At 42.9% G+C, this 25,985-nt stretch overlaps 1 protein-coding gene across 1 annotated transcript in view; it reads right to left on the minus strand.

Moving 5' to 3' along the window:
- Positions 1 to 7,072: 7,072 nt before the first annotated feature.
- The window catches only part of STK32B (serine/threonine kinase 32B), a 281,505-nt gene continuing 262,592 nt past the window's right edge, over positions 7,073 to 25,985 (minus strand). Inside the window, exon 12 of the mRNA XM_088463551.1 lies at positions 7,073 to 7,486. Within this exon, the coding sequence (XP_088319677.1) occupies positions 7,342 to 7,486 (145 nt within the window). The 3' untranslated portion in view covers positions 7,073 to 7,341. The remainder of the gene's footprint in view (positions 7,487 to 25,985) is intronic.

A 25,985-nucleotide genomic window follows, 5' to 3' on the forward strand; every position in this document is an offset into this window, starting at 1 on the left:
CGGGCAGGGTTAGGGTTAGGCTAGGGGGATGGGGGGTTATGCACCAAGGGGAGGGGGTAGGGTTAGGCACCCCCCCGGGTTAGGTTTAGGATGCGGGAAGGGGTGTGTAGGGTTAGGCACCACTGGGGGAGGTTAGGGTTACGCTCCCCCCCGGGGATGTTAGGGACTACGAAGAGAGGGTTAGGGAGGGGAGAGTTAGGGTGCTTACCAGCCCTAGTCAGGATCTTCACTGTTCTGGCTTCCAGTGTCAGTATTTGGTCCGCTGGGAATAGAGACGGCAGCATTACATACTGATTCCGCGTCTGGTACCTCCTGCATTGAATGTGGATGTGATTTGAGCCAGTGTCGCTTGTCTGTTACCAAGGACAATTCTGGGCAGACACCACTGGTCACGATCATTAAACACACGTGGTCAGTCACTGCACTGTCCAAGGTGAGTGGTAATGCCTTCCATGAGGTATTACCGGTACACACGTGACACCAAAAAATGTTGGATGTCTGCACACCATCAGAAATGGAATGTCCCATCCATTGGACACCCGCTATTATGCCCCATTCGAACTCCAATAATTCACGTCACCTTTCCATAAGCAGCCTATCTGGTGCTCAAACAAGGAGTACCAGGTTTACTGGATTTGTGTATATGTATATATATATATATATATATATATATATATACAAATACATCTCTCTACAATATAACAATATAATCTCCTAAAATGTCAGTCTAGCACAGGCTAGAGAGCTACTGTGAGGCCCTTCTCCCGCGTTCCCCTCACAGCTCTCACTGGCTGCCTGAAGCCCACACAGCCTCACTTTCACACTGTTCCATTGGAAGAGCTGTATTTCTCTTACAGCAGAGAAGATATATTAATTAAGGTTGCATGCAATGCTTTCCAAAACGCTGGCTGTCAGCACCCAGAGTCCACCAAATCCCCTCTCCCCTCCTTGACTAACTCCCCTTGCAGTCCCCTGTCATTGGTCCACTCCTCTCCCACCCCTCCTCTCTTCCCTCCCATCCCCTCGTAAGAGAGGGAAAGGCATATAGAGGAAGAGACCGAGAGAGACTGGGGGGTGGAGATGGAATGAGAGAAAGGTACAAAAAAATGCAAGATTGGGGAGGCAAGGTGGGGGGGAGAAAGATAGGAAGACAAAAGTAAAATAAAACACAGTAAGGGCCTTGGTTGTTACTAATGATGGTTCATATTCGTCTGATCCGATAAGTAGTGTTGTACACTTAAGGAATGATGGCTTGTTTTTCTACCTTTTTGTAATAAACTTGTAGATTTTTTTGGATGAAATAGGGGAGTGTTGGGCTTTTGGGCTCATACTGCCAGAATATCTGGGACTATTACTTGTTTATGAACTGGCACACTTATGAGATATTCCTTGGTTAGTCTGTGGGGTTAGCTATTACATCTTTGTGCAGTGGTTGCCTGACTTGGTCCTCGAAGTACCCTAACAGTCCAGGTTTTAAGAATATCCATGGTTTCGAACAGATGATTACTGTAAATCAAATTGACTAAGCAACTTGTACTCAAGCATGGATATCCTAAAAACCTGGACTGTTAGGGTGCCTTGAGTACAGAGTTTGGTAACCACAGTATTTGTTTTTGTACAGAAACATAGATATATAAAGATATGTGCATGTTCAAATATTGAATAACAATGGATATGAGACAATGAATAGTCACACACAATTGTACAATTGTTGAGCAAAGAACATTTTATTTGACCAAAACTTTCAAATTGTGTGTTTTTCCTGAAGACATTGTGCTTATTCCTCTGTACATAACCGTGTAGAGTAGACCACAGGGATCTAATGCGTTTTCTTTAAATAAAATGCATGCTTTTACTTTTTTTTCAAGTTATAATTCCAATATGGGCAATCAATCATGGAACAAAAACTTTTATGAAATTATGATAAAAAATAATAATATGAAAAAATAATTTAAAATCTGATTCATATGTAAATAAAAAAATGTTCATAAAAAATAAAGATACAAAATGATACAATAAATATAGAAAAGCTGGTAACGAAAGTCATGCCTATATTAAGAAATTCAATTTTTTTTTTTTTGTTAAAAAAGTTTAAATGATGAAACCGGTGGATGTGGAATGCGGACTTGACAAAATAAAGTATAGAAACTTTTTTCTTTTTCTTTTTTTTTAAGATGCCACTTATCAAAATACAAGTAAGTGTAAACATATTGTGCAGATCTGAAATAGTGAATCAATCTTTGATAACGAGGATGAGGACACTGTAGGAAACCTATATAACAATGTCCAAAGTCACAGTATTAGTTCCTAACCTGTACAGTAACGGTAGAGAGAAAGTATCTATAGTGCAGAGTAGGAGACTATTGATATTTAAACATATACATAAATACACACATTTAAGTTTATACATTAAAGGAGTCATACTACAAAGTATGTGGCTCCACATGGATTAAACATCACAAAAATACAGAACAATTAAATGTATTGTGCACATCACACGTTTGTACAGTCCAGCAACTTACGGCAAAGCTGCAAGACGGAGGTGGCAAACAAATGGTCATTTATAAGGGTAAAAACATATATCTTGGATGGATTATTTAGTCGCTTGTTTTAAAGCATTGAAATTACAGACATGAGGACCCTAGGACTGTGTATTTCAGCGCTCGCCAGTCTGCCCCTACAAAACCCTTCCCTAGTGTAGATCCATGTGTATGAATGTGTAAGGCCTGAGACACCTACTAGGAGTGTCTATAGACGCTGTACTACCACCTGCTGCATCTTTAGCAGCCACCATCGTCACACCAGCCCCATGGCAGGTGCTGATTTTCCATCTGAACGTGTCCTTCATTGTGAGCAAGAAAGCGCCTGTGTGACACTCCCATAACACGCTTATAAGACAGACCATTTTTGCAGATCTTAGTAGCCGCCTCCCACTCACTGCCCAGGATGCCTCGCCACTTTTCCAAGACCTTGCCGATGCCTCAATCGCAACAGCGACCTCTGGGCCTGATTCAGAGCCGCTCGCTCTGACAGAGCGCTCGCTCTGAATCAGGGCCGGGCTTTTTTTTTTTTGGATCGGCCTCTCGCACAGCTGTGGGTGACCACCCACAGCTATTGCGAGCGGCCATGATGATGGTCGCGATAGTCAAGACCATCGCGACCATCGGGCTTGTGACGAGACCCTTGTGGTAGGGTCTGGTGGCCGCAAGCCCCAGAGAGATTTCGGCTCTAACAGAGCCGGAATCTCTCCACTGACATCACTCGTGATGTCAGTGGGGTCGCCCCCAATTGGCAGGCGTTCTCATGGGAACGCCTCCGTTTGGGCAGCCACCCCCCCCGGCCCGCCCACCAAAGGGGGCAAGCTGTCACTCAACATCGACAGCTCGCCCCCTTTGGAGCGAGACCCGGAGCGACGGATTGCCCGTCGCTAGCCGGGTCTCGCGCATGCGCTGTGGACCACCATCGACCCGGCTGCGAGCGCTCAGCGTTTGCGACCGGGTCTAAATCAGGCCCACTGTGCACACACTGTTTAACGGTTTTATGGGTTGCACAGCAGCAAAAAAGAAACGCTCAGTTCCATGAAATTTGTCACCGTGCACGATTTCTGTGTTGGGCCCTAAATGAGCTGTGAAACAAAATGACTGAGAACTTCAACATATTAAAGGTGCGTACACAGGGCCAGATTAAGGCCCACATGGGCCTGGAGCTGAAAATGTTCAAGGGCCTATACTGAGAAGGGGAGGAACTGTGATCGGTGCTGTGTGGGTGTGGTCAGAGTCACCTTAGTGTGTACACCCCCTACATTATGAACACAATGTATACCTAACTACATAGAAATAGAAAAATTGAATTTTTTTGTGGGGGGGGATGGGGGGGACTAGAAAAACTATTTAAATACTTACAATTTATGGCCAGTTAGGCACCTGTTAATCATGCTGTCATGTTGATGTGCCTATTTTTATGTGGAGGCCTGGAGCTGTAGCTCCATCCGCCCCATTGTTAATCTGGCCCTGTGCGTACACATTGGGGGCTTAAAGTGGACGACTGAATGATAACGATCTCATTATCATTCACTTTGTCGTCCATTTTTTCACCTAAACTATGAACGATAATGACGAACGACCAATGATGCACGTTCCTGCAGGTCGTTCATCTTTATCGTTCATCTGGCAAACATGCAGGCCAACCTGTCGATATTGTCAGTTTGCTGCATGTAGGGGAATGGGGGAGAGAGCCCGTCGCTGAACGATATCGTTAATGATATCGTTCAGCGGGTGTGCTCAATGTCATGAACGACATCAGGGACACACTAGACGATATCGCTCAGGGAGCATATCGTCTAGTGTGTATGCTCCTTTTAAGAGACTTTTCCTTACAGATGCTCAGTCACACACCGAATCTATTTTCTCTGAATTATACGAGATCAGAAAATTGTAACATCGCGTATACATGAAAGGGCGCAAGACCAGTAAGCTGGATAAGTTAATTTTCTGTGTGCAATGTTCCCCATTACTCAGTAAAATGGGGACGTATGGTGTAGAGTCACAAAATCCTACATACAGCTCTTACAAAGCCTCGAATTGGATAGAATCAGTGTTGTAGAGATGACATTATGACTGTCTGACCCAGGGAGACTAAAATGCTCACCATGAATCGCTTATTGAATCAGTTTAGAAGACGCAGTAAGGTATCACCGCGACATAGGGATTCACGTTACAATTCTGAACACGGTGCTTAAAAGTAGTTCTGCATTGTTTCCCAGAACTGCTGAGGATTACAGTTCTGAATGTCAGGTGTGTGGCTATTACAGTGAAGCCGACTACACCTGCGCAGATCAGCTTCATGGCACAAGGGCTGGTTGTCCAGGATCATTGTTCAGTTCGGCCATGCATGTGTGTGGCAACAATGGGGCTGATTCTGAGGTGGATCTTTCACGGACGCAAATAGCGAGTTGCAGCACACAGCGCATGCGCAGAAGTGAATTTACACATTTTTGCCCAGATCTCCGGCCAATTCCGAGTCGGACAGATCTTGGCCCGGATCTCTCCTTGTGTGAAATGGGCGTTCCGCAGCGAGAAATTCATTAGGGCTCATCATGGGTGTGTTGCGGACATGTATCTAGAGGTTCGTGCTATTCTGTGTATGCGGAAGGGAAGCCTGTTACTGACGGATCTCTTGTACCCAGCATAGGACAGGTGCATGTGCAATAGTATTGATGGCGGCTGCGGCTACACAGTAGACAGAGCGACTTCCCGCTTGAAGCCGCACGGACCCTCTCATTAGCCCTATGGAAACTTGCATTAGCTTAAGGAAGGGAATCTGACTTCCGCAGCAGTAAGCAAAAAAGCCACTTTGCATCCGACCAGTGGCGGCTCCAGAGGTGGGGCTGCAGCGCAGTCCAAATTTCAAATAGGGGAGCTATCACCAACTGCCAGTGAGTCCCGGCAAACAATGTTTGGCAGCGTTTGGGGTGGCAGTTGGTGTGGCTCCCCTATTTAAATTTTGGATTCTCTGGAGCCGCCACTGTACCTGACTCAGGATCAACCCCAATGTGAACAACCCAGCCTCGCAGGGTTATAGCAGTCATCATTCATTGCACAACTTCATTCGACCGTCTGAGCCTGGCCAGGCCCGGGTAATTGCAAGGGGGCGTGGCCTAATTGAAGTAGGCTTGGTCAAGTCTCCTTTTGAAAAAACAGTATCTGATCCACAGGGGGGCACAGCTGTGCCCCTCACTCATGGGCAGATTCAAGGGGGAGGCTCGCGATCAGTGGGTTCACTTTTCCCCTCCTATCAGGTGCAGGCAGAGACTGCTGCTGCAGTCAGTGGCAGGAGCCTTCCTGTACTCACAGCGCGGCTGACAGGACTAGGACTAGGTGGTACCTCCAGCAAGCCCAGGCCTTGGTAATCAGTACTCGCTCCTCCCCCCCTCTCGGAGCCCCTGCTTATTGTACGTCACAGTAATTTTGTCTGCATTATCACTGTGTATGCCTAGGACCTTAATTTCAAATAACTTGTTTAGAGAACTTAGTGGCCAAGATACTTATAATTATGGTTTTGAAGTATTAGAATCGGGTGCTCTGAAATACAGGTTTACATTGCTGGTATAGAGTGCTTGGATTACATTTTCACATTATTTGTATAGAGTGCTCTGAATGAGAATTTTGTATCACTGGAATTAGAAATTTCTATCATTGCTATACAAAGTGTAAAATAAAAATTCTGTATGAGTGGTATAGGGCGATTAGAATATTATTTCATATTCATAACTGTTACAGAGTGCTTAAAATTAGAATGTTGTATCACTGGTATTGAGTGCTTACAGTTAGAATTTGGTATCGCTGGTATAGAGTGCTTAGAATTAGAATGTTGTACCACTGATATTGAGTGCTTAGAATTAGAATGTTGTATCACTGGATTTGAGTGCTTACAATTCAAATTTTGTATCACTGGTATGGAGTGTTTGGAATTAGAATTTTGTACAACTGAGCTTAGAACACTGTCATGTACAATTTCAAATAACTCATCTAGTTTTCTTAGCATTGCAAATCACTGCCCTATAGGGCTTGGGGCTCATAGAGATTGCTAAATCAAGCTGTCACAGCCAAGGCTAATTTAAACGTTTTGGTTAACATTCTGCTAAGAGTTTGTTGTTGAATGTCACAAAGTAATTTGCTACATATGACTCTACAGGACACAGCGTAACCATACTTTCCCTAAAATATCTAATTTATAAACATACACAGTGAACACTGCAATCATCTCACTTAATTCTCAAATAGGTGCTGATGCAAATATCTAGTCTTTAAAAAAAAAAAAAAAAAAACTTTAATTCATATTCATGTTTTTATCTAAAACACTAAAGAGTCTATTTACTAAGCAGTGTTAGGAGACAGAGTGAAAAGTGATAAGGTGCCAGCCAATCAGCTCCTCACTGCCATCTCACAGGCTTTGTTTGAAAAATGACAGTTGGGAGCTGATTGGCTGGCACCTTATCACTTTTCACTCTGAGGCTTAACACTACTTAGTAAATAGATCCCTAAGGGCGGAATCCAATTAGCCCCGAACAATGTTGTGACAATCTGCGAAAAATTGGCGTTTTTTGCTGTTCGCCGCTAATTGGATACCGCCCATAAAGTTTATTCCTTTTAATTGGTTGATTTATGTAGATAACATTTTTTTTAAAGAAAAAGTAAAATTAGTGCGAAGTGTAGAGTCTTATAGATAAGCTGTGCTTGAAGACTTTGCATTAATTCATATGGTAGAGAAGCAGTCCGTGCGTCAGAGTGAAGGCATGCAAAAGAGAGTGCCATTATCGTCCGCCACGTTACATAGTGCCCACTAGCTGCTGCAGCCTCTTGTGCAGCCATGTACTAGAATGTTATTATTTGTGGTGTGTCCATCCTGAGCCTTCACGTGGGGCTGGCTGTGTGCTTTGCTCTCTGTATTTGCTGCTTGTCCACCTTGTTCTGATTGGTGTTTGAATCTAGAAGAAAAGAGTAATGACAGTCAAGTCAAATAAGTGACTGATTAAAGCATTCTACATCAGTTACTGTGGGCATTTAGGGGTAGATTTACTAAGGCTTCTAAAAAAGCCAAGATTATGTCTATCATTTTCTAGGATGCAATAGAGAATTGATAACTAAAATCTGATTGGTTGTTATAGACAACACCTCCACTTTTAATTTGTAGAAGCTTTAGTAAAATTACCCTTTACTCTAGTCATGTCTGTTGTCAGAAAAATACAAAATATCAACTTATTTAAAAACAACAAAGATATAAAAAAACTAAAATATATGTATGTATGAGTGTGTGTGTATATATGAAAAAAAAAATAAATAAATAAAAAAAAATAAATATATATATATACACTGTATACACTGTTTTCTTTTTTTAGTTATAGTATTTTTTATGCTGCTCTATATCATCACTGACTTAATTAATATTATATATACATATATATGAACACACAAATACAATATTACTTTATATGAATTAATTATATATAAATATGTATATATATATATACTGTATATATTTAGTATTAATTAAGTCAGTGATTACATAAACGGCATAAATAATAATATAACTAAAAAAAGAAAGAAAAGAGTGTTAATGTTGCAAAGGAGGTTTTCTGACGTAATCTTTAAAACAGCAGCTAAAATTATAGGCTGATTCCAAGTATTAGATTGCTGAAATACATAATGGCTCTTGCAGGATTGAATGCAAGTCAGTTTTGCCGATGCATCCTGCATGGTTTCACACTTGTGCAGGCTCAGAAGCCAAGTGTACACAACTTTGGGCGATGCTGAGTCACATGTCACTCATTTCACTTGTGGCTGGAGGGGCGTAAGTGGTTGGTAATGGGGCATTTGCAGGTAGGCAAAGTTTAGCGGCAGCGTGACAAATGCTAATTGAAGGAATCGCAGGCTATGCAGAGTTGGGTTTTCTTCTGCATTCTTTTGCTCCAAGAAAATGGATGGTGCAAGTGCCCATTGGTGATGATAGGGTATCAAACCAAGCATACGTAATAGGAGGGTTGGCCACTAAGATGTGTACAGTATTTAGTTCCATGCACAAGCAGCTAACCGCTGGCATTCAAATCTGCATTGGCCCCATAGTGAGATATTTGAGGTTTCAAAATAAGACATAAAGTGATTTCAAGACTAACAAAACAGACAACTATTTAGGGGAAAAAAATGGGGTTATGTATTAAGAAGAAAGGGGGATTACAGAATTATTAAAGGTTTCTAGGCAGGGGCAGTTTAAAAGACGAGGGAGCCCATGTGAAGTCTCTTTCTCTCAACGTAGCATGTGCAGAGTAGACTCTGGTGCTGAGTATGTGAAGACATTCTGACGGGCGCCATTTTCCCGGTGACTGTGCATGTGCAAATCTTCTAGAAAATGGAGCTGGCAACATTTTCCCGTAATTACAGCGAAGTTAGTGGAGAGGTAAGAATAGGTTATGGGAGCGGTATGGGTTATAGATGCAACGATGTTTCTAGGTGAAGATGGAGTGTGTATCTCAAATTAGTATTCTATAGTTGTTTTAAACTAATTTGGCTATGGGGTGTCATTGTTTCATTAAAAATGATGCTAGAATTTGACATATCCAAAGGAAAAAAAAGATGAATTCTGTAGTTGTGTTATGTAGTTTGCTGGAGTCCAAATGATTGAATATTGCTAATTTGAGACTGACGTATTGATTTTCAGTGACTTGTTTTCAAGTTTTATTTCTAGGACAATCAATAATAACACTGACAAGTTGAGTTACATAACTAAAGGGCAATTTTTAGAGACCATTTATGAACCAGAAAAATGCAAAGGTACATTAAAAATGTTCTTACGCACAATTACACTCGTACGCCTGCTGTACACGTAAATAAGAGCGATAGCTTTTGAACTGCGCCTCAGGATTTTCCGGTTCATAAATGACTAGCATTGATTACAAAACTGTGTATGGCAAACTGCTCAGAGATTTTTATTGTGGCTGATTTACTTATAACCTTGGAGGACAAGTAGTAAATTTATTATGCACCTTTTTAAAATTAAATTGTGCAAAGAGACAAATCTATTCTCATACGGTAAAATGACTTAGAAAATAAATTAAGTTTTTAAATAATGCTCAGAACATTAACATCTTAAGCTGTACAATAACTTAAAGTAAAATACAATATATTAACATAAACAAATCATAGATGGGGATGTTAAAAATCCCCACTACTGAACAAATCTTGGCACATGAATCTCTGGGCCTGATTCAGACCCGGTCGCGAGTGCTGTGCGCTCGCAACCGGGTTGATGGTGGGCCAGTGCGCATGCGCACGACGGAGCCCATGCGCGAGACCCGGATAGTGACGGGTAATCTGTCGCTCCGGGTCTCACACCAAAGGGGATGTGCTGTCGATGTTGAGTGACAGCACGCCCCCTTTGGAGGGCGGGTCTGGGGGGTGGCTGCCCAGACGGAGGCGTCCCCATGGGAACGCCTACCGTTTGAGGGCGGCCCCACTGACATCACAAGTGATGTCAGTGCGAGAGCTTTCAGCTCTGTTTGAGCCGAAAGCTCTCTGGGGCATGCGGCCACGAGACCCTACCACAAGGGTCTCGTCGCAAGCCCGTCAAGACCATCGCGACCATCATCCTGGCCGCTCGCATTAGCTGTGGGTGGCAACCCACAGCAATGCGAGCGGCCAGGAGGCCACTCCATAAAAAAAAGACACCCTGATTCAGAGCGTCCGGCTCTGAATCAGGGCCTCTGTCCATTGATTTCTAGTTGTACAGTTTGTGTGTCTTGTAGACACAGTAAAGGTCGGTACACACCTAGCAGATATATCTGTAGATGATGGTCGTTCATATACACTGAACGACCATCAGCTTCCAGGCAGCCACTGGCCCCCTCTCCACGCGGCTGCCGCTGCATGTGTACACTTGCTGATGGACAGATATATCTGCAGATATATCTGTCCATCGGCTGTGCAGCACAGCCGACGCGATATGTCTGTGAATGAAGTCGCCGTTCAAACATATCGCTGGTACACACTGGCAGACGGACACCAGATATATTGGCCAATCAATTGATTGGCCAATATATCTGTCAGTATGTACCCCAGTGGCAAACGCAGGATTTCTAGAGGGGGGGTTTCCAAATGCTTGATTTTGGAGCGAGTGTGGCCAGTCCATGAAGAGGGTATAATTAGCACTTATCCAGCTTTAATATGCATTATACAAAGTATATTGTGTTGCATAATTCCAGCATATACAGGACCAGCGATCACAGTAACAGGACCAGCGATCACAGTAAGCCATTAGATACGGCAGTAGGACCATTAGATGCGGCAGTAGGTCCATCCTGTCTGAGCAGAATATTTTTTTTCAAATGTGGGCACCATTCCAGAGCATTGGTGCAAGTCCGAGAGTCTGGGGTAACAGCAGAAGAACGTAGCACTGCCCTGGACATATATATGTACATATTGGTCTCCTTATGTACTGGATAGTGTATTATTATACAGTATTAATAATTAACCCTATTGATGGTCTATAACAGTGCACCCTTAACAGTGCATGTTTTCCACATCTCCTAGTTGGTGCACAGGTATATTTATTACTGGCTGACACATTAAAAGATCCACAGGTGGTGCTAATCATATCATTTGTGATACTGAGAGGAACATGCAGCACTAGTAACATTGTATTATATTACTATTTCTATTGTGGTCATTCTGTGTGCTGGGGAGGGGGGTTTCCAGGCAGACAGAAACCCCCACTGCGTTTTTGTACCCATCTTAATACAAACTATCACAGTGTGTGTTTGCTGGGTCATCCTGAAGATAAGAAAATGGAAAATAATTATGTGATAGACCTGGAGCCAAAAGGAGGCTACCACTGGGTGGAGCCACAGAGCATCAAAAAGGGAGAAGCCAGCAAAAAGGAAAGGATTCAGTGTGTCAAGGTCTTGGATTTGTCTGGATACAGAGTTGGGCGCGAGGGTGATATCTGGCTGGAGACTGTTTGGTGGAAGTTTTGAAGTTTAGTAAGGTTTTTCCTCACAGATGGTAAAAATGAACATATTTATTGGACACAATGAAAAATAGATATCCGATAAGGCACAATGTACAGTCTTCTGATTACCAGTGAGGCCTGGCAAATATAATCAACACAGGGAATTGCGGAGAGTGCCCAGCACAGCATACAGAAGGTCTCTGTGGATACAACAGTCTTAAATAAACAGGAGCCAACGAGTAGTAGATAACACACTGATGCTTTTCAGCAGTCGGTAGTGTAGACAGCAGGATGGAGCAATGCTGAAGTACCTGGACGGATGCAAATGGAATCGCACAGGAATTGTAGGGAGGCTCTGGAGTTCCGGTACTTGAAGTCCCAGCTGCACCGTGGAGAAGATATGGAGAAGCTTGGTAGAATTGGCAGAAGATAAAATACCACAGGAACAAACTGGAGGATTGAAGGAGTGCTTAGTAAGGCAGGCTAGCACAGAAAGTGTGTTGGTATACCCTGAAGTCTGTGGTGAACACAACAGGACTGATCAGCTCTAGGTGAAAACAGGATTTCACAGGCAGTATATGGGGTGGATCCCAAAGGATATTCACCTCAGGGTGCGCTCATATAGACATCAGTGTCAATATAATATATTAGTACTTTTTAATGAAAACATTAAAAAACATATAGGGAATAATGCAGTAAAACTGCTCAAAAATGTAACAATTATCCCATATCGTTTGCAATTCTTATCATTAATATCATATGCAAGTAATCAACCATTCCACTCATACAGGTGGATTAAGTATTCTCCTTCCAGTGTTATGTTTGTCCAGATCAAGCAAAATAAGGGGGTCTATTTACTAAGCAGTGTTAGGAGACAGAGTGAAAAGTGATAAGAAAGTGATAAGGTGCCAGCCAATCAGCTCCCAACTTTCATTTTTCAAACAGCCTGTGAGATGACAGTTGGGAGCTGATTGGCTGGCACCTTATCACTTTCTTATCACTTTTCACTCTGTCTCCTAACACTGCTTAGTAAATAGACCCCAAGGTCTCTAGTTCCAACTTGGGGTTTAGAAGCTCCCGACTATATAGGGATTAAGAAGCCTCCGTGCAAAATTTCAACTTTAGATAGTTCCACTCCGGTGGTGAGTAAAATTTCCAACCAACACTATCTGCAGCCAGCCGAAAGGGAGAGTCTGCGGCAGCTATTTCCAAAGACAGTGATGATGTAAATAGCTCAGTCTCGGTATAATTACCCAGCTCTCCTTGTTGTAGGAGCGATGCCGGTCCAATTGTAATGCGGGAGCTTTGCAATTCCACGGACTTGAAGTCCTCTGTCTGTGTATAGCCAGGTAGACGGATGTTCCTTTTTTTATTTTTACCTGGATAAACACAGACAGAGGACTCCAGGTCCGTGGAATAGCAAGGCTCCCACATTACAATTGGACCGGCATCGCTCTTACAACAAGGAGAGCTGGGTAATTATACAGAGACTGAGCTATTTACATCATCACTGTCTTTTGAAATAGCTGCCACAGACTCTCCCTTTCGGCTGGCTGCAGATAGTGTTGGTTGGAAATTTTACTCACCACCGGAGTTGAACTGTCTAAAGTTGAAATTTTGCACGGAGGCTTCTTAATCCCTATATAGTCGGGAGCTTCTAAACCCCAAGTTGGGACTAGAGACCTTATTTTGCTTGATCTGGATAAAAATGACACTGGAAGGAGAATAATTAATCCACCTGTATGAGTGGAATGGTTGATTACTTACATATGATATTAATGATAGGAATTGCAAACTATATGAGATAATTGTTACATTTTTGAGCGGTTTTACTGCATTATGCCCTATATATTTATAATGTTTTTAATAAAAAGTACTAATGTATTATATTGATCCCGATGTCTATATGAGTGCACCCTGAGGTGAATATCCTTTGGGATCCCCCCCATATACTACCTGTTTACTGTTAAATAGTAATATTAGAGCTATTTGCTGGGTAGCAGCTCTCTAATACATTTTATATACAGACAACTAAATGTATAATGTTTAATAGCGCCTGATTGTTGTATATATATTTTTTTGCATTATAGGATTCCACAGACGACTGTGAAAATTAGCTGAATTAACTGGTGCTTGAAGATACTCAGGTAGACATAGTAGACTTAATGGTGCTTAGCAACACTGTGTGATACTATAGAATCATACAGCAAACTTTCAGGAGACTGAATAGCACTGGGTTAATTCGTGTTTGGAAAAACACAGCTTTACGCAGCAGACATGAATGGTGCTCAGCAGAACTAGCTGAAACTAGAAGCATACAGCAATGCACAAGAAACTTGTGGATAGCAGTCAGCAGGACTGGCTAGCGCTTAGAAGAAACACAGTAGCTGATGGAGCACGCTGAACGGCGGAGCCAAACTCTGGGTACTTGCAGACTGGAACTTAGCAGGCCAGATACAGCAGAAGTTGTACTGGCAATGTGCAGTGGCTAGTGAAAGACTTATATAGTGTATCCTGACTGCTAATAGGTCACTGGAATCATGTGCAGGACATCAGGACTGGAATTGGTTGAGCAGCAGTCAGCTGATCTCCATCAAGTTTGCGGGATCCATGTCCCGGGTTGCGCTGGTTCACAAAGAGAAAACAGTTAAACTTATTGTTATGGTAAATGTCCTGACAGTTTAGGTGAGTGATGCACTACCATGAAGCGTCATCGTGTGGTGCAAAAACAGACTTTACTGGTGCGGAGTGTGACAGACGCAGTGGAGTCTGAGAAATGCCAAGGAGCTGAACAGGAGAGTGAGGTCAGGTGTCGCAGATCCATGAGTCAGAACTGGACAAGCAATGATACCAAGAGCCAAGGGACACTGAATTCCTGCCAATGGTGTGCTGGGGATCACAGCAGAAGCTCCAGCAGAGTGCGTCTGAGATCCGCAGACAGTGTGACAGTGCTGGAAGCCACAGCAGGGATCCGTACAAGCTGTGTGAGTTAAAACTGATAATGAAAGTGCAGAGAAAACATATGTAAAGTACTGAGTAGCCTGATATTTACAAGAGACTGAGCTAGAGATCTGGATATGGTGACAGTTTGATATATGTCCTGTTTCAGTTACTACTTAGAGAAAAATGATGAACAGAGGGCCTGATTCTGACCCGCTCGCAAGCGGTTCGATGGTGCCCAAGTGCGCATGACGGAGGCGGCTCCGTCGTGCGCATGCGCGAGACCCGAATAACGAGGCCAAGCCGTCGTTATGGGTCTCGCACCAAAGGGGGCGTGCTGTCGATGGTGATTGACAGCACGCCCCCTTTGGTGGGTGTGCTGGGGGCGTGGCTGCCCAGACAGAGGCGTTCCCATGGGAACGCCTACCGTCTGGGTCCGGCCCCACTGACATCACTAGTGATGTCAGTGGGAGTGCTTTTGGCTCTGATAGAGCCAAAAGCACTCCTGGGCTTGCGGCAGCGAGATCCTACCGCAGGGTCTCGTCGCAAGCCCGATGGTCGCGACGATGGTCGTCCAATGGTCCACCATCATTTTGGCTGCTTGCTATAGCTGTGGGTGGTCACCCACAGCTATGCAAGCGGCCAGGAGGCCACTCCAAAAAGGAGCAGGGACGGCCCTGATTCAGAGCGAGCGCTCTGTCAGAGCATCCGGCTCTGAATCAGGGCCAGTATTCCTACATGGGGCACTCACTGTACCGACTGATAAACTCATGTAAATAACAAATATAACAGTAGGTTCAAGTGGTCCAGAAAATATTATTAAAGCATAACTTTTATTGTTGGATTCTTAAAAATAACAAACAGGCGAAATACATAGTGAAAAAGTGTGTAAGTGATTTAAAAAAAAAACCAAACAAACAAACAAACACTTGTCTCTAAAGGTGCCCACACACCTACCGACTTTTCATCCAATTAGGCCGATTTCGCCGAATCATGACGATGAATCGGGTAAAAAAAGTATAAATCATGAGTTTATACTCACGAGCACAATGCCGATGCTCGTCGTACATCGCATCCTCTGATCTGCCGTGCTGTAGGGCAGATTAGCCAACCATGAACACGATGGAAGCCGATCGTGATGTTTTTTCCCCTCACGACGAATCGTACAATTAATCGCACAACGCGGAATTTGACTGACAGGAGCCTGGACATGCCCCATCGCCGCAGCATCGTGTATGGAGCAAGACAGTTGCACATTGAGGAGCCTGCACACTGGATTCTTGTTTTGGACAATTTTTGGTGAGTATTGGTACAGTTTAAATACAACCACACTGACCACCAATATGTGCTCCCCACTGCCCACCAATGTGTGCCCCAAGGTAATATATGTATTACCCAGCCACCGCCCGCTGTATTGAGGCAGGCGGTGGCTGGGTCATGCATTTAAGCTCCCACTGCCCACCAATGTGTGTCCCCTTACCTAACCACGTCATGGGGCCACCTAATAATTAATTAGAAAACCAATCAATTTTTTTTTAAATTAATAGTCAAAAATATTTAATCAAGATAAACAAATACATTCCAGGAACATTACTCATACTGAAATAACATATTATATTAATAATAAACATGTTTAAAAATCAATTCAATACAGATAAAATAAAAATACATTTTAAGTAATATAACAAAAAAATAAATAAACATGTATTTTACAAAATAATCACCATACATTACATTTAAAAACACACATTATTTAAATCTGGGGGTGTTCTACCTTTCGGTTTCCAGCTGTTGTGGAACTACAAATCCCAGGATGACCTGCCAGCCACCTTTGGGAAATAACAGCATGTTAAAACTGTTTTTAGAGCATCCTGGGATCTGTAGTTCTACAACAGCGACAAGCCCAAAGGTGGAAGACCCATGCTGTCAAAACAAAGAGAAACATTATATTACCAGGCAATTAACACATGACATTCCTGTAAAAGAAAACACGATTAGAATACCATAATAAACCTTTAAAAACCTGTAAAAAAGAAACTATTAAAACATTAAAAATGTGAACTATAACAACATTACATTTAACAAAACTATGGGGGTCATTCAGACCCACTCGTGAGCGGCAGTACGCTCGCAAGTGGGTCAATGTTCCCCACTGCGCATGCGCACGACGGAGGGAGCTCCATCGCGCGCATGCGCGAGACCCGGGGAGCGATGGGAAGCCCAAAGGGGGCGTGCTGTCGATGTTGATTGACAGCACGCCCCCTTTGGTGGGCGTGCCGGGGGCGTGCCTGCTAGACGGAGGCGTTCCCATGGGAACGCCTACCGTCTGAAGCCGGCCCCACTGACATCACTAGTGATGTCAGTGGGAGTGATTTTGGCTCTGATAGAGCCAAAATCACTCCAGGGCTTGTGGCAGTGAGACCCTACCGCAGGGTCTCCGTCGCAAGTCCGATGGTCGCGATGGTCAAGACCATCGCGACCCTCTGTCTGGACGCTCGTATATGCTGTGGGTGGTGACCCACAGCTATACGAGCGTCCAGGAGGACGCTCCATTTTCATGGAGGAGGGCCCTGATTCAGAGCGAGCGCTCTGGTCACAAATATACACAAATATTTAAATGTCCTTTTTTTTCTTCTTCATAGATAATGTCCATGGATTCTGAACGTGAATTCGTTACAGGAATCATTGAAATCCTGCACTCGAAAGAGTGTCTGTGGAAGATCAGTTCTCTGAACTTTTGGTGTATACGATAAAAATACATATCTGATGCAGACCTGAAAACTGTACGGCAAAAGATTCAAAATCTCAGGAGAGTGTACATCAAAGAAAAAAGAAGGTGGATGACTCCAAAAAATCAGGAGTGGGCACAGATGAAATATATAGTCCTGCGCTATGGTACTACCATATGATGTCATTCATCAGTGAACAAGAGCCTCAAAGGGAATCTATCGTCTTGATGGCTGAGCGTGAGGGAGAAGAGGAGGTTGCAGAAGTCTTGGTAAGTAGTGACACAGTTTAAACCAAAATCCTTAATGTTTTTGTTAATGTTTCTGTTGTTAAATCCCAAATGTCCAAATTAGTTAGTAGTTCACAGACAGTCCTCCTGCCATGGTACAGCACCTGGTCCATTAAAATAGGTCATGTACTCCTCCCTCACTTCTTTGGTACGTGCGGTGGATGTTGTTGTAGTTGGTGGTGTAGACACAGATGTCAGATGTTCAGTGTCCTACAGGGGTCCTACATCTTCTGGTCTAGCTGGGACTGGTCCTCGTTAAGTAGATTTTCTTTTCATGAAATTTGTGCAGCACACAGCACGCCATCATGACCCAGTCTATCTTCTCCACACGTAGATTGATGGTGGTGTGGAAAATGCAGAAGCAGTTGCTCATTATTCCAAACGCATTTTCCACAATGCGCCGTGCCCGGGATAGACGGTAGTTGTAGATCCTTTTCTCTCTGGTCAGGCCCCTCTGTGCAAATGGCTTCATCACATGTTCATGTAATGCAAAAGCCTCGTCTGCGACGAAAAACGTAATTTTGGCCGTGCTTTGTCTGGTCCAGTGAGGGCAAGTTGAGGGTTTTGTTGGCGAGTCTCTGGTAGAAAAACGTCTTTTTGAAGGACCCACCATCCGAAGCATGGCCATTCTTGCCAACAACAGAAATTCGTAGTTGGCATTCACCACTGCCATGAGAACGATGCTGAAGAATCCTTTGTAGTTGTAGTAATATGATCCGGTGTTGGCAGGTGGGTTGATGCGGATGTGTTTCCCATCAATGGCTCCTCCGCAGTTAGGGAAATTCCAACGTTGTTCAAAATATTTCGCGATGCGGGTCCACTCCTCCACGGTGTAAGAAAACTGTAAAAATAGTAAGAAAAGGGGTTAAAACATGACTATAATATTTTTTATATCTTTTTTCCCTATATAGACTCCCACCCAAGACCCTGATTTAGCATCCACACCGGACCTCAGTCTGCTCGGTGGTGACAGTGAGCCGGAGAATACCACACAAGTGGAAACTCCACTTCCACCTGGACCCTTATCTTCTCAACAACCCCAAAAAAAGAAAAAAAAAACAAGGGAGAAAGGAGAATTTTTTCCAAAACGCAGAACGGCTGCTGGAGAAACCCCCAGATGCAATAGATGATTTCACAGCTCATGTGAACAGCACATTGAAAAATATGGATACAGATATCCAAAGAAATTTTCTAAGGTTAAACTACGACCTGTTGAGTCGCTGTATGAGCAAAAATATCTCAAATCCTACATACATTGCAGATCCAATGCTATTTTCCCCTGCCCCAAATAGGTATGTCCGTCCCCTCCCGCCCAGTTAGATATTACTCTCCCACCAAGCACCCCAAGCACCAGAATGACCTTGTATAATGCTCTGCTGGATGCAGCAGATGAGCCGCCCCAATATACAAAGATATAAATTTTTTTCTTGCTTTTAATGTCACCAAATTTTATGAATTCTAATAGGTGCTTGCTGCATGGGATAGGGTGGTGATGACGCCATTTGGACAAGGTCACTACGCACATGGCACAAGTACACATTGCTGGAAGCCGGGGCCACAATGTATACTTGTGCCATGTGTGTATTGGACTGTTCAAACTGGCGTCTGACCCACCCTATCAGATACAGCCGGGTACCTATTGGGATTCATAAAATTTGGTGATAATGTTCTTTTGTGAAATTGTTACAAAAAAAGTATTTTGCACACAGTTTAGTGCACACTTTCAGTTGCCTGCAGGTCAGTGCACATTGTACTAAATGAAGGCTATTTTTTGCTTTATAATGAGTAAAAAATAAAAAATAAATTTTTCTTTACACAAGAAACCAATGTGTGGTGTTTTTTTTTACTGACCTTGCAATAGTGGTAGCACTTTTACGATGGCTTTGCAGGTCTCCGGAATGATGACGCCCAAAAACTGAGGTGAGATGAGTGTCCCACACTTCAGGTCTTCAAATGACCTTCCTGTAGCCAGGTACCTCAGGGTAGCCACCAGTCTGTCTTCAGCAGAGATTGTCCTCCACCACCTTGTGTCCTGTCTCTGGATGTGGGGGGTCACCTGATGCAGCAATTCCTGGAACGTGGCGTCATCCATGTGCAGGTAGTTCCGATAGTCATCCGGGTTGTTCTCCTTGATCTCCATCAGCAGGGACATGTGAGAGCGGGTATCCCTTTGTAGAAGCCACTCCTTGGTCCAGCATGCTCTTGTCCTTCTTTTCTGGGCCCTCTTCCTACTCTCCCGGACCCCAGCTTCGGCGACCAACACTCTATACCGATAGGGATGCATCAGTACAGAATCAGGAACAGGATAGAATGCAGGTAGGTAACACACACTTGCAGGTAGAATAAATTTTGTAAAAGGCAAGCCAAATACAAAGAGCACAGTAGCAATGTACAGGATTCAGCAGGAATACACCTAGCCTCATCTAGTAGCAGAGCAGAATGTACACAGATTTTAAAGGGTGCCAGCTTTTTATACTCCCTAGATAGCCCCTCCCATTGTTATGGCTATTTAAATTTCCCACCAATAGTCAAGAGCCTGTTTTTTTTTTTTTAAATTCACGATTTGTTAGGGCCAATCTCACGATGCGTACGATCCGATAGATCGTGAGATTGTAAAACAGATTGGGTGTCTTTTTTCCAAAATCGTGATCATGACGGCAAGGAAGCTCCCGTGAAAGTTCATGAGGAAATTGGACAAGAAATCGGATTGTGAGCACATCGGTATGTGTGTGGGCACCTTAAAGCAATTTTGCGATGTAAAGTATTATATAGGGTATTTATCTGGTGTAGTCCCAATCCAAAATGTAATAAGTAATGGCGCAATATATTATGTAGAAATACAGTGACCTAATTAGTCTAAATATAATTATCTATATGAGAGATATAGTCCAGGCTTAATAATGTGGAGCTACTCAAGATTGACTAATAGTATAGTAAGCTGAATCTACCAACTTGCAAGTGAGTTATTGCAATTACAAATGTGAATTCATATTTATATGCTCACTGTTAGAATAGTGGTATTCGGAGTGTGACAATCTTGTGCACTACTAGAAGTATCCAAATTACTTCATATGAATGGTATCATAACCCCATGATCTAAACATGAATGAAATATCACATCCTCACACATGCTGTTTGGAATAAGTCAGCCACAGCTTATTAGCTGAGCTGTAATAGTGAACAGTGTATCACAATAATATCAAAATGTAGCCCTTTATTCATGAATATTATATACACTGCAGCACATATCAATTAATCAGCATACTGCGTCTCCCTATGATGTTCTCTGCAAGAAGACCTAGCACTGACGGGTCACTCACCTTAGTTAAAGCTCAACACAAGTGCCGCCCCTTTGTTCAATCTTACTATAATATCGGAGCTAAAGATTGCTCCTCTAACATAGAGTGGCAGTAGCACTAAGCCTGTGTAGGTGATCACTGCATTATAAACAATTTATTTCCATAGCCATTGTGGGACAATGTTGGAGACAGAGGTGTATTAAAACACAGACCACACTTAAGCAGCGTGTACTGGGAAGGTCCTGACACGTGTTTCACAGTCAGCTTACCCATAGGATCTTTGGTGGTTTAGTTGGTGTGGAAGCTGAATACTACTATTCTAACAGTGAGCATATAAATATGAATTCTTTTTTTCTCTAATTTATTCCTGGGTGCACCTCCCATGATATTTACTTATGCCAGAAATATGAATTAATTCAGGAAATGGACGACTGTAAATAAATAATTTGTGGGTCTGTGCGGACATTCCTTATTTATAATCTAATGTACATCAGTTACTACTTAACCAGTGTCTGAGTCTATGAGTATAAGAGATGAAGCAATTTTGTTAGAGAATAATAAGATGATTAAAGTGCACTTTGGGACTGAACTATTATTACTATCAAGTGCTAAAGATAACTGTGCTGCTAAAAGTGGAACTGTGTTTATTGTGCTTTATGACTGGAAATTAAAACTATTGTTCTCTGGAATCAAGAAAGACCAGCATTAAATGCTAATCCTTTTACTTTGGCCTATTTTGCCTATTGTGGATTACAAGTACATGCTTGTTATAGGACAGTGACCACCTAACAAGAGAGTACTCCAATGAAAGAACTTTACATTCTCTTTTAAATAAATTACTGATCAGTCTGGGGTTTTGCTAGTCTGCTAAGTAATAATCTGTTTTGCTATTTTCTTTTATGTGTGTTTTGTGAAGGTTTGATGTTGTGAAGGTGTGTGTTGAGAAACTAGTGTATTGAAGCAATTGAGAAAATGCATTTTCCCTAATTATAGCCAAAGAGGTTCTGTAACTGATAAGTTAAATAATCCTATTTACCTACTAAAGAGAGTTATTGCCTATTTTCTACTTACTACCATATTGCTAACTACTGTGTTATATCTGTCATATTTCATCTGCACCAAGTTGACTGTCATTTATATGGTGATCATTATTTTGTCAATTATAACCTTCCCTTGACTCACGACCTCCTTTAATAAATCTACTAGATCCTTGTAACATCACAATTATGTAATGACTCACCCACGCACAGGGTAAGTGACAAGGTGACCAATTTGGTAAAAAAAAAATAAACAAAACAAAAAAGGTGTCATCAATTTCCAGACGGTTTGTGTTTCCTTTTACAGCAATCAGGGAACATTCCTAGAGATCCGTCACACTTGAGGAAATCCGACCATAACTTTATCTACTATTTCAGATCATTTTTGTTGCTGAATTTCTAGTACCCAGCAATAACAATGTATCTTCTTCCAGTGAACAGGCTATATTTGGAAACATGCCATGCCCTGCTGACTGCAAGGAGCCAAAATCTTGTTTGCATGGAGCTAGAACAAATGATGTTCTGACATGAGAGCCAAGAAATCTGCAAATTAATTCTTCATTTCCAGAGCACAGTCAGCTGTGTAATTATGTCCTGCAGAAAATGAATCTACATATCGGATCAAGCAAACACCAATAACCTCACGTAAAAGTCACTCTAGCATCAAAATAGAGCATAATGGATGTCATGTGATAACAAAAATCAAAACATATAAAGGAGAAATCTTTACAGAATAAAAAATTTGGTATACTTAGAACCTCCCTACTGTACATGGAAAAAATTCTATTCTTCTTCTGTAAAACAGGGACTTCATGCTGAACCTACTTTATTACCTAAGCTCCCCTCCCCTAAACAAAAGACAACTGGAGGTCCCACACTGGGCTCCCCAACAGTCATTGCGATTCTCTACCACCTACTAGGGACCGCAACTATAGGACTAACTAGAGGACAAGAGGAGGTTTTTCCTATAGCAACCAATCAGCTTCTAGTTACCATTTTATAGAAAGTACTAGACAGATGATAGTATCTGATTGGTTGCTATACGCAAAACCTACACTTGTCCTTTTAAAAAGGTTTAATAAGTCTCCCAGTTCCCGTGCTGTTAATTAGCGCAGCGCAATCAATTAGCTGCGGGGTAAACCCCACGGCCATCTGCATTTCCCCCATGGTATGTGCATTATGTTCTTAGATGGTACTATCCTCCCTGGGCCGGGAATAAGGGAAGGAGGGGGGAGGGGGGGGGGGGTGACGGGGAAGTTGGAAGTGACACACACAGAGGTGCCCCTACACAGGGTCAGTGACCCTGCAATTGCTGAGAGCAGGGGCTGCCACGGATCTGTGTTCTGCATGCACAGTCAGTACTGCATACAGCGCAGAGCAGTTCCTGAGTCCCCTCATCAGCTTCACGTAACACATCACGTCCGTAACGCTGATGAAGGGACTTGGGAGCCGCACTGCCAGGGGCGGTTCTATAATGGGTGCAGGGTGTGTGGGGCACACAGGCCCCGCACCGCACACCCTGCACCCATATAATTTAGTGTCCGTGGTCCCACGTCGGGTGTCAGCACGCTGCGGCCATTTTTCTGGCGTTCTGCGCATGCGCAGTAGACTCCGGCACACTCTAGTGCCCAGAGTCTACTGCTTCTGCGGTGGCCGGCCAGCCTCGTCAGTCGGCTGCTGGCCGCCGGGGAGAGAGGAGGGAGCCCTGCACGGAGAATGTACATGGGCCCTGTCCTCTCTTAAGACGCTCCTGAGCAATGCACTGTATGCAGCACTGACTGTGCATGCAGAACACAGAGCTGGAAGCATTCAAGAGGAGCTGGCAACAGATGAAAAGTACTCAGGGGCAGTGGTGGTGATGGGGGGTGGGGTCTCTATACCATACAGGGGGCATTGGGTGGGGAGTATATTGGGATACTGGGGGGCACTGTGGGGCAGGGTGACAATTTTATTGGAGGGGGCCCCCACAACTTTGTTGCTCCAGGGCCCCCACAAGCCTTCATCCAGCCCTGTATCCTCCCCACAGTGATTAAGGGGTGGAGGGAGTGGAGTTATCAAACCATCTAAAAAGATAAATTAAAAATGTTGCCAATAGAAACCAAATAGATTTTATCTGTTATTTAGCTGTACTAGATAAATGATAACTAGATTGTGATTGGTCGCTTTGGGCACGTCACTTTTTTCCCCCTTTTTTTTTTTAGAAGGTTTGATAAATCTCCCTACAAGTGTTTTTCTGGACACCTAGGGGTCTATTTACTGAGCCTTGGATGGAGATAAAGTGAGCGATGATAAAGTACCAGCCAATCAGCTCCTAACTGACATGTCACAGGCTGTGTTTGAAAAATGACAATTAGGAGCTGGTTGGCTGGCACTTAGTAAATAGACCCCCTAATCACTTTCTGGATAACTGTCCCTCAGTTACTGTACAAAATCACTGTCTGTGCTTTGAATGAGAATTTACTTTTTCCTAACCCACAAATGGAGTATGCATCTCTGTTGAAAAAAAGTGAAATGCAGGAAACCAACAACTAATTTTTAAAAAGCAAAATGATGATTCATATATGGAATGTACCGTGGAATAACATCTTGTTTCACTCATCATATTTGCTTTTTTATTAAAAATAATGTTATGTATATACAGTATGAACGAAACATGATCCTGATGTAAATAGGACATACTGTAAAACAATAGTCTAATTGTGATGAATGACAATGTACTAAAGGGGACATAGTACACCAAAGATTGTTACCTTTTGATGATATCCCAATGGTATGAGATCAACCTTTTGATATACGTAAAATATTTGAGTCCGGTTTCATTCATGTGGCCTCAGATATTCTATAAGAACATTTCTAAAAACTGCTACAGCGTACTGTGCAAAGAAAGGTTCTGTAACCTATAGCAACCGATAAGATTCAAAGAATTTTCTTGTACAGCTTAGAAGATAAAAGGGGGTAATGTATCAAATCTTTGAGTAAGACAAAGTGCATACCCTCCAACTATACCGTTTTAGCCGGTACAGTGCAGTTTTTTTTAATGGTCTATACCGGCAAACAGAGGCTGTACTGTTTTGTACCGGGTGGGTACAATCACCCGATTTCTTAAGCAGCACTGCTGGGATACAGGACTCCCGCAGCACTGCTGAGTGACAGCCGGCTCTTCTCCACCCTCCTTGCTTTTCTAAAGTCTGCCCTGACCATTGCCAGCGCCGGTATACAGAACTTGCAGTATAATACTTATACACGCCCCTTTATCTGTGATCACACCCCTTTATCTTTCATCACACCCCTTTATCTGTGGCCATGCCCCATGTACCGGGTTCTTACTGTAAAATGTTGGAGAGTATGAAAGTGTAGGAATTGCCTATAGCAACCAATCATCTTCTAACTGTCATATTACTGTAGACTGTGCTAGATAAATGCTAGCTAGAATCTTATTGGTTGCTTTGCTATGGGTAACATTTACACTTTATCTCTCTGCAATGTTTGGTGGTACATCTCCCATTAAGTGTGTAGATGCCAATTCTGAATTTCCATTGAGGCAGGGACTTAGTTAATATGGGATGGGTATGGGATGCCAGTGCTCGGGATCCCGGTGGTAAGAATCCCAACGCCGGAATCCCGTCAGGGTCAGAATGCTGACATTTGTCGGTCAGTATAAACTCACTAACGTGTATTATCGTGTTACTATATAACAACCGTCTTAAATACAATGTAACAACTTCTAAAATAAAGACACAGATAACAGGGTTGGAGTTTAAATAGTTTGTCAAATTTATTTTTGACAAGTCATTACATTTTAGACTATAAGTTAATACTAATAATGGTGACGACACAAAAAGAATGCACAGGACAATAACAACCAAACAGCTCAAACAAACACACAAGCCAAGCATTGGTGATCAACTCTCTTTAAACTTCAACCACAGGTCCAGGTGGTATAGCCATTTCCTGTCCAGGACAATTGGCTGTCGCCTTACTCCACTTTAATGAGAGCACACCCACTAAGACTAACTATTAACATAAAGTAACTCCAAGTGTCGTTCTTTTCCGCAACCACCAACCAACCATCATACATTCAACAGACGAAAAACAAAAAGAGGGAGGGAGGGTGGGAAAAAGCTGGAGCAAAGAGGCAGCTTTACATACATCACTCCATTATATACGCTTAGACCACTCCCCATGAAAAATTCA

The sequence above is a fragment of the Taudactylus pleione genome, unplaced genomic scaffold (genome assembly GCF_031769625.1).
Source record: "Taudactylus pleione unplaced genomic scaffold, aTauple2 ptg001408l, whole genome shotgun sequence".
In the NCBI taxonomy this organism is placed as follows: Eukaryota; Metazoa; Chordata; class Amphibia; order Anura; family Myobatrachidae; genus Taudactylus; species Taudactylus pleione.